The following is a 15,363-nucleotide window of genomic DNA, read 5'->3' on the forward strand; positions in this document are numbered from 1 at the left end:
ATGGGAGAGTAGATATCTTTTTCTAATCTATTTCTCTTTATATCCTGCACATTACTTCAAAAGGTTTGCTTTTTTATTCTATTATGCATCCCAAACCCAACAAATCCTAGGGCCATCTTCTGCAACTTACTTCTAAGAATACATTTGAAAAGTCACACTCCTCCCTCCTTGCCCAAAAGAAGCTGAGAACAATGAAGTTTTTGGTCTCAGGTGAGTCTTTTATTATTTCCAACTGAGACAAACATTTTTCCAAAGACAGTAGCACAGTCATTGTCACAAGCATGTTAATATGTCTATTTTGCAGAAAAGAATATGCTACAAGTCATGCAATTCACATTTTCAATAGCATTCTGGCAAAAATTAAAGACATTTCCAATTGTGTCAAACATTTAAGGAATAGTAAGTTCTACTTTCTGCCCTTGTGTAGATAAATGGTGTCTTCTCAGTGAAGTGGTGAAAAACAGATCATGTGAGGGCTGCTTCTTAACAGTGCCCTCTGCTCCAATGACAGTCAGCCCCTTTGGCTGAATTTCTCAGCTATCTTCTGTAGTTCCAAATCCATTGCAGCCAAGTTTTCAAGTTCTTTTTTCTGGAAAATACAGAAAAGTGGAGGCATGAGGTCCTGAACCAATTTATTTTGCTGTAGTTGGATGAAGTATGAATGGAAAGGGGAATTTTAGGCATGTTGGAAGCTACATTAGTCAACCTACATCAGTAACTCTCAAAGTGTGGTCCCCTGACCGGTAGCATCAGCCAGGAACTTGTCAGAAATGCAGACTCTGGGGTCTCACCTGCGACCTACTAAATGAGAAACTCTGGGGGCTAGGAATCCCTCATGATCCCGATGTACATTCAACTTTAAGAAGGACAACCTACATAATCAATATTAGGAAAAAAACATCGTTTGGGTAGGTACAGCTCCAACAGTGTTACCTCTCCCAGATATAAATTTCTGATGGCAGTAGGGCATGAAATAATAAAGATAGTAAACTAAATAGCCAAGCAAGTAAACTTCTCTATCACCTACTCTCCCTCCCTCAGGGACAGAGTGATGAACAGACAGATGACCAAGGGGAGGTTACCAGAACAGTAGTTGTCAACCTTGGCTGAACGCTCCAATCATCTGGAAGCTTTAAAATATTCTGACAATCAGGCAGCACCCCAGGCACTAAGTAGACAGAATCTCTAACAGTAATTTTTCATGCTCTCCAGGTGACCCCAGTGTGCAGACAAGGTTGAGAAGCAATGCAACCGAATGAGGTGGGCAAGGATGTGGACGATGGCTAAAGGTAGGTGGAAACCGACCCCCAAGGTGGCCTCCACTCCGTTACTAGGTCACCATTTTCATAGTGATTAATTCCCACCAATTTCTCCCCATTAATATCAGATAGTCTTGAACATAATGTGCTAACATTGACCAAAGTAAGTAATTTTAAACAGAAGCCCCACACTGTACCTCGTCCTCTGTCAGGACTGTCTGGTCAGCCCTGTCCTTTTCATTTTCTGCCTCCTGGCGGGTGCTTATGGGCTCCTCAGAATCATAAAAGTCTGGAAACTCGGCTGACTTCTTCCTGTAGTGAAGGAGCTGGTCCAGTTGGGCCACCCTGTCATACTGCCTTTTCAGGTCCAGCTTGGGGACCCTGGCGAGGTTTCTCTTCTCATACCCCCAGTTCACATCCTCTGAGAAGGGCTTTTTCTCCCACCAGTCATAGTTGTATTCTGGGAAGAAATTCTTCTCATTCAAGGTCAGCTCATTTTCCTCTTCACCCTCGAGAAAATTGTCATCCATGTTGTCTCTTCTTTCAAAATGGCTGCTCTTCCACTGGAGAGGGTCGTAGTATGGGTTAAACAGTTCCCCTAATCTCTTCCTCTTTTCAGCTGTGTGATGGGAGCCATATTGTTTACCTTGAAACCTAGCTTCCTCCCTGTTTTCTTTAGTGTCCTGCAGGTCTCCCTGCTGCTGCCACTTCCCTTGGGCTCCTTCCTCACCATAGTTGAGGTAATTTCTGTCCAGCTCTTTCCACGCACCTTGTGGACGCCTCCTTGCCTTGTCCATCTGGCTTTCTTGGACCTGGTGGTGTCCTTCACCCAAGAACCTTTTCTCTTCTCTGGCGTCAGACATGAAATAGGCACGTGGCTCCCCTCCCCTGCCTCTGTGATGGCGTCCCTTTCCCCGCTCATGGTCCCTCTCTTCCTCACTTTCTTCACCATATCCATGTGCCATCTTATCAAGCTCTAAGCTGGGGTAGTTTCTCTTGTCCTCCTCATCCCAACTCTCCTCACTGTGAGGTCTTGGAGCCCTGTATTCCTCACTGCCTCTGTCCCTATAGCGCTCCCCCTCCAGGTCCTCCGGGGCCTGGACGCCTGGATAACTCTTTATTTCTTCTCCATATTCGGGTTCTTCCTCTGAAGCCCTGTAGTGGGTTGAATGGTGGTCCCTCTTTTCCCCTAAACTGGTCATGCCGACGTTTGACTCCTCAGATTCCTCCAGGGAGTGTCTGTTTTCCTCAGAATGAAGACTCCCTCCTTGAGAGGACCTGTCAGGCCTGCTCCTCCCGTGGTGGTGTCTGGGCCTCGTGCGTCGTTTGTCCACCTCAGAGGTGGCATCTTCCTCACCTTCCTCAGATTCTTCCTGACTTCGGGGTTGGCCTTTAGACTCCTGGGGGTGTTTCTCCTGGCTCCTTGCCTCTTCTCCACTCTCCTGGCTACTCTTCTCCCGGCTATGCGTCTTCTCCTCAGCGTGCCCGGCAGCATGTGTTTCAGATCTGGCCACTAACTCCTCTTTTTTTATAGCTGAAGCCTGGTTTCTTTCATTGAGGAAAGCGTTTTGTGTCTCTCCTGGCTCTTCAAGGTGTTTCTCTTCACTGCCATCTTCCCCTTGCTCCCCTTTTTGATAGTTCTCTCCCTTCTCCTCCTCCTCCTCCTCATCCTCTCTCTCGCTATTCTCAGAATGGCCTATCTTTGCTTCTTCGGAGACTTGGCTTTTGGAGGGATAGAGGCTCCGCTGGGGCTCATCCACTCGCTCTCGGCTGTGCCCGCCTCCCTCTGCCCATTCCTCTGTGTCTGCCTTTCTTGGGCCTTGGGCGTCCTCCTCCCCTGGGGCTCCTGCCTCCTCCCTGCTGGAGGACCTGTGGGCTTCCGAGACATCATCTGGGTCTCTTAACAATCTTACTTCAAACTTTGTGTTTTCATTTTCAGTTGTTTCTTTGTCTTTGACGTCTTTTCTACCTATAATGAAAATGAAGAGTAGGTATAACTTCAGAATTGCTTGTGGTTCGACAAGCACCAGCCTTAGTAATCACTACAAATCCTGATGACACTGAAAATTGCTTGGATAATTATTTAAATTAATGAAGAATCTACTCAGATTCCTTTTGAAAGTAAATGCTATGAAAGCACCTCGACTGTGTTTAAATCTAGTAATAAACTGTCTATATTTTTATGTCTTCATAATACCCAGCCAGCTTCTCTCATTGGTACTGCCAATGATCAAACTGAAATCCAGATATGGATTTATGAAATATTAGAATTTAGAAGCAGAAAACATCTTAGAATTCATCTAATCCAGTCCAACCTCTTCTTTTTGCAGACATTGAGACTTAGGATGGTATAATCCAAGACCATTCTTTACATATTTTCTTCACATAGGAGTTAAAAAGTTGGCATTATGTGAATAGCTCTAACAATTATCCAGCTAGATAGCTAACTAGCCAAAATAAGAAATATCAAGATTCAAAGGAGGATTTAAACATTTGAAATGATTAGTTTATATCAGACTTTATTATCCAATCAACTGTAGACTCAACCTAGCAGTATGTGATCTGTAACTTAGTAGCTGGTGATAAGGGTGTACATTTCTTGCCTAAGAAAACCACACATCAGTGGAAAGGGCTATTTCTTTTTTCACTCAGGTTCCATGTACCCAACATGTTCTCAGATGTTGGGAAGAAACTTCAGCACAGTGAGTTATCTTTGTGTTTCCTGAGTCAGAGTACATGGTATAACTGATATTTTAATTGAATGCTGTTCTTGTCCACCTTTTCCAAATATCAATAGCTCCTTTACTAAACCCTCCTTAACTCAAGGGCACCCCAGGAAAGGAGATAGGCAGTTAGCACTTTCTCAGTTGTTAGCTGGGAGGGCTTGGATTTCAACCTATGTCACAGAGTTCAGATAAAATGCCTGAAGCCAAGGCCACTGACAGCTTTGGGTCTACACTGCAGGCACCGTATGCCCAAGTGCTGCTGAGCACTTCAAATGTGGCTGGTTCGATCTGAGATATGCTATATATGTAAGATACACATCAGACTTCTGAGAATAAAGAATAATGTGAAATAATCTCAACAATTTTTATATCATTATATGTTGAAATAATATTTTGGATGTATTGGATAATATATATTTCAAATAGATCAGATATATAAAATTATATATCAAAAAAATTGGATAAAATAAAATATATTATTGAAATTAATTCCACCTGTCTCTTTTACTTTTAAATGTGGCTACTATAAAATTTGAAATTATATTTGTGGCTCACATTATATTTCTATTGGGTGGCACTGATAAGTCATTTTGAAATGATATTTGCAAAATGGAAAAAAATTACTTGTTTTGTAAAAATGTCCAAGAAATAGTGGACTCCCCGTACCTCTCTGTTTAAAGCCCAGTCTGGCACGATAATAATATTCTCATGTTTATGAGGTAATGAAAATGTTCCTGGCCTTTTCCAGACATCTGAGGGAAGGCCCATCTGTCATCAGTCTCTTTGCCTCTTAAAAGCCAGTGGTGGTTGGTATGGCACTGGGGCATGGCTTTCCAGATGGGCACAGGGAAGCATGTGGCTCTGGGCAGTGCTATTGACTAAATGTTTGTGTGATTCCAAAATGTTGAAGCCCTCATCCTCAATGTGACAGCATGTGGAGGTGGTGCCTCTGACAGGTAATAGGTCATCAGGGTACAGCCCTTACAATGGGATTAGTGCCCTAAGAAAGGAGATATGAGAAAGGGATGATTTCTGTCTCCACCAGATGAGGATACAGTGACAGAAGGCAGCCGTCTACAAGCCAGGAAGTGGGCCCTCATCAGACACTCTGACCTTGGACTTCCAACTGCTATAACTGTGAAAAATGAATGTTGGTTGTTTAAGCCATCCAATCTATGGTATTTGACATAGCAGCCCGAGCTGACTAAGACAGACAGATACTGATGTCATTCTGAGCGTCGGTTGAAATAGAGTTGATCAGACAAGATCTCAGCCTCCAGGGGCAGAGTCACTGTGGCCCCTTTCCTACTGCCGACTGGTTTGTGAGTCTTAAGTGTCAGGAACAGAAGTATTTTTATTTTTTCCCAATTAAATATGTACTGCCTGAGCAGCCTGTGCCTGAGGCTTAACTCTTCCTACTAAATTTAGCTTTAAGTCCCCGCAGGTGAGCCTGGAAGAGGGCTGTGATTAGCAGCACACATTCACTGTCAATCTGTAAAATCAAGGTGTGAAGCTCACGCTTACTTTCAAACAAAAACAGGGAAATGCATCTGTCATGCTGTAAGGATGACCAGCTCAACCCGAGTCAAAGAGATTCTTGTACCTGTTAAGAAATTAGACTATGTGTTCCCTGAGGTCTCTTAAATCCATAAAACAATGATTCTGTCCTACTCCCCAAATACTCATTTGCTTAGTGAGTATATGCTGACTCAGAGACATGCAAGTAGGAGTGGGAGTGGAGATGGGCGTGGGGTGGAACAGAGGCTGTACAAAGGCATTCATCTAACCAGTCGGGCAAAAGCTCCTCCAGTCTTCTGATCAGTTTAGGACACACCAACAAGAGAGAGAAAACTAGAATGGGATAAAAGTTGCAAACTGGTACCTCACAGGTGAATTCTGTTTGACCTAGACAGCAGTTTTAGTACATTTGAATTCAGAGGCGATACAAAAATACCAGGAGATGTCTTTTAAAATCAAAATTTTAACTTCTTTTGAAAAATCCCAAGATCTGACAACGCAGTCTGTATTTCTCCATAATGGGATTAGAGCTGAGAATTATCTGCTCCCCCTCAGAAAAGGCAGGTGCCCTCCAGTCTGTGAGTCACTTCCTGTCCTGCCTTACTCCTTTGTGTGATTTGTCTGTCTAGCCCTGGCTGGTGTTTAAGGCTCAACCACAGAGGAGCTCTTAAACCTTCCCCATCTCAGCATTCTGTCACTCTCTGGGTATAACATCTCCAGGATCCTTAGATACATAGGTCATTTGATTTTTCCCAGTTTCCCTATGCCTCTCTCAACAGACATCAAAAGACCTCAGGGCATAATCAGGGCTGGAGCAGAGGCTAGAGTTACTATGCCATAATCTAAGGGCTAAGATCTTGGCAGGCAGGCACAGGCAACTTTTCCTAAGCAATTGTGGTTCTTTGGTGACCTGATAGGACAGACCCCTCACTTTTGCATTGGTCTAGTAAACAAAGGAAGAGAAAGGGAGATACCAAGATGGGTTTGCCAAAAGGAGCGGCCTCTACTCTCTGCCTAGTGACCCACTCTGCTCTTACTCACTTCCTGTAACTTCTGGAAAAAAGAAGTTGGAAAGAAACTCAGAAAGAGGTATGTGGGATGGAAGTGGTAGGAAAGCTTCCATCCACTGTTGCTGGGGTCCCTAAAGGCTCAGGCCTCCATAGCTACCATTGTTACCCTGAAGCCTCCAAAGGCAGATTGACTTAATTCAGGTTACTCTTCTTCTTCTTTTCTTTAGACAGAGTCTCTCTCTGTCACCCAGGCTGGAGTGTAGTGGGGCGATCTCATCTCACTGCAACCTCCGCCTCCCAGGTTCAAGCGATTCTCCTGCCTCAGCCTCCTGAGTAGCTGGGACTACAGGCGCACGTCACCACACCCGGCTAATTTTTTGTATTTTTAGTAGAGACAGGGTTTCACCGTGTTAGCCAGGATGGTCTCGATCTCCCGACCTCGTGATTTGCCTGCCGCAGCCTCCCAAAGTGCTGGGATTACAGGTGTGGGCCACTGCGCCCGGCCTCAGGTTACTCTTCTGGCCAATCGCTATTTGCTTTTTTACCATTTCATGCATGAGGGTTCATGTGTAGCTATAGCAAGAGAGTCTTGTCTGGCAATGAAAGGTGGGTTTTTTTGTTTTTGGTTTTGTTTGTTTATATTTGATGGAGTCTCACTCTGCCACCCAGGCTGCACCCAGGTTGGAGTGCAATGCTGTGATCTCAGTTCACTGCAACCTCTGCTTTCCAGGTTCTAGTGATTCTCCTTCCTCAGCCTCCTGAGTAGCTGGGATTACAGGTGCCCACCATCACACCCAGCTAGTTGTTGTATTTTTAGAAGAGATGGGGTTTCACCATATTGGCTAGGCTGGTGGCAATGAGAGACTTTTTTTTTTTTTTTTTAGACCGAGCCTTACTCTTGTTGCCTGGGCTGGAGTGCAATGGCGCAGTCTTGGCTCACTGCAATCTCTGCCTCCTGGGTTCAAGCGATTCTCCTGTCTCGGCCTCCCGAGTAGTGGGATTACAGGCACTTGCCACCATACCTGGTTTGTTTGTTTGTTTGTTTATTTATTTATTTATTTATTTGCATTTTTAGTAGAGACAGGGTTTCACCATGTTGGCCAGGCTGGTCTTGAACTCCTGACCTCAGGTGATCCACCTGCCTCAGCCTCCCAAAGTGCTGGGATTACAGGCGTGAGCCACTGTGCCCACCTGAAAGATTTTTAAAGGTGAAAAAATAAGATAAAATCTACTGTTTACAGCCTGACTAAAAGTTTAAAAGCAGAGGACAGTATTGAAGAGGGCAGTGTTTTCCGGATTTGTTTGAATCAGTTTGGCTTCATGCATAATAGAGACTGCACAGTTTTGTAAAATTGACCTCATAATGTCAATTTCAAATGGGTACTGCTTATATCACTGTTCAAATTTTATTTTCGGCAGAAATGGTTTCATATTGAGAACACTTCACAGGCTGGACTCAGAAAGCAATTAGTCTGCCTCACTGGAATGCACTGCCTCTACCTGAAACCCTTCCAGTTCTCAGGCCTGGAACTCCTGGTACCATTTGGTGGTACCTTCTATTCTGGTAAGCTGTGCATTAAAATATTTTAGCTAATTTGTTGTGTAAATAAGCCAGAAGTTTAAAGTCACCTTTCTAAGATTCCTGCTTCTCAAAATCCAAAATCCCGTTCTAAAAATCCAAAATATGGAACTAAGGAATTTAAGAATGGATAGACATCTGAAAGACTATCATTGAGTTCAACTCCCTCATTTTACTTTGAGGAAATACACCTAGAGAGACAAAGGGTCTTTCCCATAGTCACACAGCTGCGAAGTGGTAAAGCAGGAACTAGGAGTCATATCTTCTGTCTCCCAGATACTGGCTCAGTCAATCAACACTCTTCCTAGTGCATTATGCCCCCAGGCCATTTGTAGAAAAAGAGGAAGGTGATGTGGAGGGAGTAGGAACAAAGAGCACTGCAGCAACAAAGATCTGCCTGCAGTGCGGGACACTTACTCTTCTTCAGGACTTGGCGGCACTCAGGGGTGATGGGCGGAGTGCTGGACTTCGACAAGGCATTTGAGAGGACCTCAATGATGCAGCGAGTCACCTGGGGGAAAACCCGAAAGCAGGTTGGAGAAGCTGGTGTCACTGGATGACAGACTACTCAACCCAGAGCTGCTGTCAAGGAAGGCTTGACTACGTGACCTGCGCTGATGCAGTATTCTTAGGGCAGAGATACAGATTTACAGGAACAGAATGAAATCTTCCAAACCTCTAACAGAACAATGCAAGAAGGCACTGATTAGGCATTATCTGGAGAAGGGAAATAGACATCTGTTTCTGAACCAATGGCGCAGCTATCCTCAGGGGCGCTAAACCATCCTGACAGGAGATAGGAGCTCACTGCAGGAGGGGCATCCCTTGCCCACATTCTGTCAGCGATGAAAACGTGGCTTTGTAAGATTATGTCATGCGTGTGTTTGGTTTGGTGTAATAGGGACTGGGAGAATCTAGAGTCTAGATACAAGTTTAGATTCTAAGATTGACATTGCAACTTACCATTTCTTCATTGTGGTTCCTGTTATCCACTGGCATGGAACTGACAGCTTTCAAGGAGAAAAAGAATGGAAAATGACTTGAGTTGGGTTTTGGAAGCTGTGTGACCCCAAACTCACAAAATCACCCCACATTAGTTGTTGTTTTTCCCCTGGCAATGTCTTAAATATATTTGGAAACAAATGTTATTTTAGATCCGGTATAAATCAAATCTAGACCACAGACAAGGAGGGGTCTTCTGGGGTACCAGAAATATCCCTTTTTTAAATCTCAATGCTGGTTACATAGGTGTGCTTATTAAGCATATACTCATGATCTGTTCAATTTTCTGTATATTTTACTTCAATTAAAAGTTTAAACTAGGGCCAGGCGCGGTGGCTCATGCCTGTAATCCCAGCACTTTGAGAGGCCAAGGCTGGTGGATCACGAGGTCAGGAGATCGAGACCATCCTGGCTAACATGGTGAAACCCCATCTCTACTAAAAATACAAAAAATTAGCCAGGCATGGTGGCATGTACCTGTAGTCCCAGCTACTCGGGAGGCTGAGGCAGGAGAATTGCATGAACCTGGGAGGTGGAGGTTGCAGTGAGCCAAGATCATGCCACTGCACTCCAGCCTGGGCGACAGGGCAAGACTCCGTCTCAAAAAGAAAAAAAAAAGTTTAAACCAAACTAAGTCTAATAAAACAAGAATGCCCTCCTTGATCTTCTCTGCCTACTCCAAATGGGTAAAGATCTGTGGCTCTCTCTCCCTATCTCTGTTTCCAAAAATATATCCTCCCAAAACTTATTTCCTTGACAAAAACATGGTTATGGGTGTCTTCCATAATTAATTACCTCATTTTTTACCTGCAAGGCCTTTGCCTGAACAAGCTCGTTTGTGCATCCATATCAACATTGTGTTTCTCTTCCTCCACACTGTTTGCAACCATGTAAAGAACATGGCAGATATCTAACCCTCCTAGTATAGCATCAAGTCCATAATATATGCAAATTGGTGTTTAACCATTGGTTTATAAGAATATTTTAAAAGAAAAATTTTAATTTATTTCAATAAAATTTCATGGGATTCTGCCTATCTTACAACAGTGTTTGAAGTTGCGTTGTCTTCTTAGAAAATGCTTCAGGTAATTTTAATTTTTCAGTGCCATTTTTTTTCTCTCTCAAAGCTGCTTTGATTATTTTTTCACTTTGACTTTGTTCTAAGCCCTTTCTATTAGAACAGCCCAAAGCATTTACATATAAGTCCATCTCCACAGTTCTCCTGGCATTCCCTGTAGCAGGCAGCTGAGCAGGAGAAGCTCAGTGCAGAAAATTATTTTAAGTCCCTGAGAAGAGAGTAGAGCTAGCTGGGGCAAGTTCTCAGACATCAGACATGAAAGCTATTCAAATGCAGCAACACAACTTTTCCTTGCAGAATGCAAGGAAAGCCTCTTTAAACATTCCCCACCCCCTATCAATTACATATCATGGGGCTCAACCTGGAAATAAAACACCTATTCATTTACTTTACTAAAGTTTTCTTTTCAAAGGATGATCTGGGATCACTTCAATTGTTTCAGGAAGCCCCAAGTTATGCAGTCCATTAGAATCATTAAAAAATATTTGAGAAGTAGCTAACGAGCTAAGAGGACCCCAAGTTTTTCCTGAAATGCTTATCAGGCAAGATCCAGTTGGCCCACTTTTGGTACCCAAGGTCCAATATACTCAACTGCTCTTTCATCCTCCAAATGGCTATTTGAGAACACACCCACTTCAGCACTTTCTCTTTCCACCGGAAATCTGTAATTTCCTCTGGAAATAAATGACTATGAGAGAATAACTCCCCTAATAAATCAGATGACTTTTAAAAAAATCCTGCTTTACTAAGCCTTCTTGATAATGCAGTTTCTTGCTAATACTTCCCCCCCCCTTTTTCTTTTACAAATGTAAAATAGATGTTTCTATTAACTACTGGTATTGCCAAAGTATTAATAGTTACCAGATTTGGGGCAGAGAAAGATTTTCTTTTATTACTCTAGACAACTTGTAGCTTAGGTTTGTATTTATGAAACCGTTGTTTCTCTGACTGAGGCTCTTCAGATCCTTTTTGATGGAAAAAAAAAACTAGGGTCTGCTTTGGAACATACATTATACATCTTGGTGAGATATCTAGGTGCTTCTGTATTTTTCCAGTAAAATTTGTGACAACAAGGTTATAGCCGAAGGCGTGTTGTTATCCTTAAAGTAGTTCAGCTTACTTTTGTATGTAGTAAGATTCAGGTGGCACAACAGAAAACCTAATGCTCTCTGTCTGCAGGGATATAAGAAAAAAAAAGAAAACCTAGTGCTCGTGTTAAAAGTAAAGCAATCAAATGGTACAAAAATTATCAAATAATGTGGTAAATCTGAGAGTAACTTCTGATGTATTAATATCTAAGACTATTAAGGTTTGATACCAGATAGAAAATATAGCTGTAAAATAAGTTCAACAAGCTCTTCTGAATTTAGAAATCATTTTCCCGGCCAGGTGCAGTGGCTTGTGCCTGTAATCCCAACACTTTGGGAATCCGAGGCGGGAAGATTACCTGAGGTCAGGAGTTCGAGACCAGCCTGGCCAACATGGTGAAACCCCATCTCTACTGAATATACAAAAAGCTGGGTGTGGTGACCCACACCTGTAATCCCAACTACTCAGGAGGCTGAGGCAGGAGAACTGCTTGAGCCTGGGAGATGGAGGTTGCAGTGAGCTGAGAGGGCACCATTGCATTCTAGCCTGGCCAACAGAGCAAGACTCTGTCTAAAAATAATAATAATAATAACAATAAAATAAAATAAAATAAAAAAGATAAAGCATTTTACCTAGAATAATATGGATATCATTTTACTACTTCCCTTATATTAATTTTTAGAGTGCACAATAGCTTCCATAGGAGGTTGTGCATCTCCTTTCAGAAGTTCTTAAGGATAAGTGAATGAGCTAGATGGTTTCTTGAGGCTTCCTCCAGCCCTGTAATTTGCAAATAACCAGCTCTACTTGAAGGCTAACATGTCTCATTGCCAGAGGCTGTGGGGAGGTGGGAATGGAGAGGTTCTTGCCGATGGGTTTGTGGTATCTTTCTGGGGTGATGAAAATGTTCTGAAATTTGATAGTGGTAATAGTTGCACAATCTGCAAATATACCAAAAACCACTGAATTATATACTTTAAAAGGGTGGATTATATGATATACAAATTATAGCTCAATTTTTACAAAGATTATGTCTTCATTTTAGCTGCTATTAAAATATAAACTTTTATTTAAAATATTCTGTTACATAAGAGATCTGTAAGTATCGTACCACAATAGTTAAATCATTCCCACAAATGTCACTGTTTTTGTGGTATACAGCCACCCAAGCAAAGCAATTCTTTTCTGAAAGTATTTTGACCAGAAATAATTCTAAATATTCATTTGATTTTCCTTAATGAAATTGAGAACATTTATTGACAATTTGTAAGAATGACAAGAATTTTAGCAAATTCTGAATGTATATAATTACGACTGGCTTTCATTTTGTCTCTGCCTTTTGGATCTAGTAATTGCTGCCAATAAAAGCTTCATATTCATGGATGGCAATATCTCAATTCTAGGTAGGAGTCTCAACCTGATATGAACAATTTTCTAAATCATTAAAACACCTGAAGAAAACCTGTAGTTTAATTTGATGCTAGTATACTTACTTCTCAATAGTCTCAATATCTCAATACCCATAGGTGACTCTACTTCAACACACACACACACGCACACACACACACACTTCAGATCTTCAGAGATGATTTGTTTGAGATTCAGGGTAGTTTGAAAGATTAATCCTACAATCTTCCATACAAAAAGGGAAACAGTCAAATATCTACTACTTAAAATTCTATCCTCCTAAATTGACAAAGACATTTTGTTTTTTTTACTACTCCAAAGGTACTTTTGTGGTTATTTTGTACTCTAATAATTTTCCTGGAGTACAGAAGTCAAAATACTGCGGTTTCCATTCATAACTAAAAAATGAGGGGCACATATTCTCAGGACTGCTGAGGCTTTCAGAGGTTAAAAAAAAAATTCCTTTGAGTGTGAAATTAGAAATTACCTGTCCCTAGAGATAGAAATACAAAATAGAGAAACATATTAAACTTGTACATACATGAGCACACATACACACACACATTATATATGGACATGTTAAGAAAAGGGATATTTCTTACATATATATGGGACTCACTTTTATCTCATCATACTTACATGACAATAACAATAATAAGGGAAATTATGCAGGCACTAAATAACATCATACATGTATTCCTGCTTCTCCGTAGTCGCCTGGCTTTAAAAAGCCAAACAGATACAGAATCAGACAACAGGGTCTCTCTAGACGGGCAGAGAGAGTGTGACATCTTAGAAGCGAATACAAAATGTGGGGTTTCCTTGGAGGTATGGCACGTTTTCTTCCTTCCTATCTAGAGGAAAACTCAGATACAAAAAGAATGAGGCTCCCTTGTTTGGGCTAAGAAGCCCTCTAGCTTTTTCCAAGTCAAACGGGTGGGAGGAGTTGAAGGAAAACACCCAGGGAGGAGAAGAAACGAAGCAAGAGAGAAACCTTCCCCTCAACCCCCCTCTCTCCGGGATCCGCCAGCCTGGCTGCGGGAGCGGCGGGGAAGAGCGAGGCTGGCGCTGTCCGCGGTGCTGACCGGCCCGCCGCGCCCACTCACCCGCCAGCCCCACGGCTCCCAGGAGGCTGAGAAGCAGCGCTGGCTGCATGGCCCCGCTCGCCGGCCCCTGTGCGGAGAGGAAGATGGCGGCTGGACCGGAGAAGCGAGGCGCAGGAGGAAGGCGCGATGGAGCAGCCCCGGGAAACCAGCGTGCCTCCTGGTCCCCGCGGTGTGGCGCGGCTGGCGCAGGCCACGTTCTTTTAAAGGGCAGGCGGGGGCCGCAGGGCCGGGAGGGGCGGGCAGTCAGGAGTGGGCGCCCCCTAGCTCAGCCCTGACGTCACGAAGCAGCACCCCCAGGCGGCGACGCAAATGGGCGGAAATTTACGCCAGTCCAGTCGCCTGGTGGGCAGGGTCTGGAGCGGGGGTGGGGGGAAAGGCGAGCCAAAGAATGGAGGGGCTAGGGGAGTAGTGCAGATCTGAGACGGTGGGGGAGGCGGGAGGTCCCGCTTAGATTGCCTCAGCCTACTCCCCATCTTCCTCCACACACCTTCAAATCTAAAACCGTGTGTTTGAGACTGTATGCATGTGTGTAGTTGTGCTGAGATGTGTTCATGACGAAGTCTGTTTGTGTCTCCTCGACCTAGCTGAGGAAAAGACTCCTGCTAACGAGAGAGAACTAAATGGTTGGTCAGGGAAAGTGGAAAAGACAGTGATAGTTTTAAAAGTTAAAAGTGCAGCCGGAGAATATGGGACCTGCTGTTCCCTCAAACTTTTCTTTTTGTCTTTATATCTATCTACCTATCCGTGATTCTATCTCCTATTCATGACTCTCTGTCTTTCTTCCTCCTCCCTCTCTGAATACAAAACATATACACGGTGAAAAAAAAATCAGACGGTACAAAAGATTTACTATAAAAGTCTCCCTTGCCTCTTTGTTTCCAGTTCTCAGGTTCCTCAATTCCTCTTTTCATCAACACAACTTTACTACTCTCTATCATTTAGGTTTGACTTATTTTGGAACATATACAGTTGCATCTTCTTTTGAATGATGTATTACATTGAATGGATACAATAGAATGTATTTAAACAGCTCCTTTTCTAATGAGTATTTATTCAGGTTGTTACCCTTTGGTCTTTAATTACTCCTTTACAGCATAGCCTTAGTCTCATGGGTGGGTCTTGTAATAACCTGCTGGTAAGAAATAGTCAATACTACAAACCCTGTGTGCATCCTCTCTTGCTTTCAAATTGAGACAGTAAAGTATTTTTGTTACTATGTGTGAGAAAAAGGTGAAAGCATCTTCCAGAATATTTTTGATGTGGGTTCCCTCAGCCTAATGAGCAACTGGGAAGAAGCAGCAGACAGGTGACCTGCACAGAAGAGGAATAACACAGGCTTTGTGGAACGGAGTGAGACTTCACTGGGCTCTCTTCATTCAGGGAATGAAGATGTCTGCATGCACAGCTCAAGTGAGGTATCAGTTTAGTTTTCTCGAAAATTAATGAGGTTCAAATTCTTTTTGTATGTGCTAGGTGAATGGCTACATCTTCCTGAAAAAGCTGGAAAGTATTTCACCAAGATCACAGCCACAGAACAATTAAAAGAATAGTCTTAAAAAGGATATTAGTGGAACAATGGATAAATGTCG

General features: G+C 42.9%; 1 protein-coding gene across 2 annotated transcripts; it reads right to left on the reverse strand.

The window, feature by feature from the left end:
- Positions 1 to 197: 197 nt before the first annotated feature.
- On the reverse strand, positions 198 to 14,129 carry CHGB (chromogranin B). Of its 2 annotated transcripts, none has more exons than XM_017877770.1 (5): positions 13,775 to 14,129; positions 9,056 to 9,102; positions 8,510 to 8,603; positions 1,457 to 3,228; positions 198 to 589 (listed from the first exon to the last, which is right to left on the reverse strand). In XM_017877770.1, the coding sequence occupies exons 1-5, from the start codon at positions 13,821 to 13,823 to the stop codon at positions 512 to 514; spliced, it is 2,040 nt and encodes a 679-aa protein (XP_017733259.1). In that variant the 5' UTR covers positions 13,824 to 14,129; the 3' UTR covers positions 198 to 511. The 2 variants fall into 2 exon arrangements, with proteins under 2 accessions (XP_017733259.1, XP_017733268.1); XM_017877779.1 differs by lacking the exon at positions 13,775 to 14,129 and adding an exon at positions 13,308 to 13,434.
- Between the last annotated feature and the right edge of the window lie 1,234 nt (positions 14,130 to 15,363).

Source organism: Rhinopithecus bieti, unplaced genomic scaffold, assembly GCF_001698545.2.
Source record: "Rhinopithecus bieti isolate Rb0 unplaced genomic scaffold, ASM169854v2 scaffold_65, whole genome shotgun sequence".
Lineage (NCBI taxonomy): Eukaryota > Metazoa > Chordata > Mammalia > Primates > Cercopithecidae > Rhinopithecus > Rhinopithecus bieti.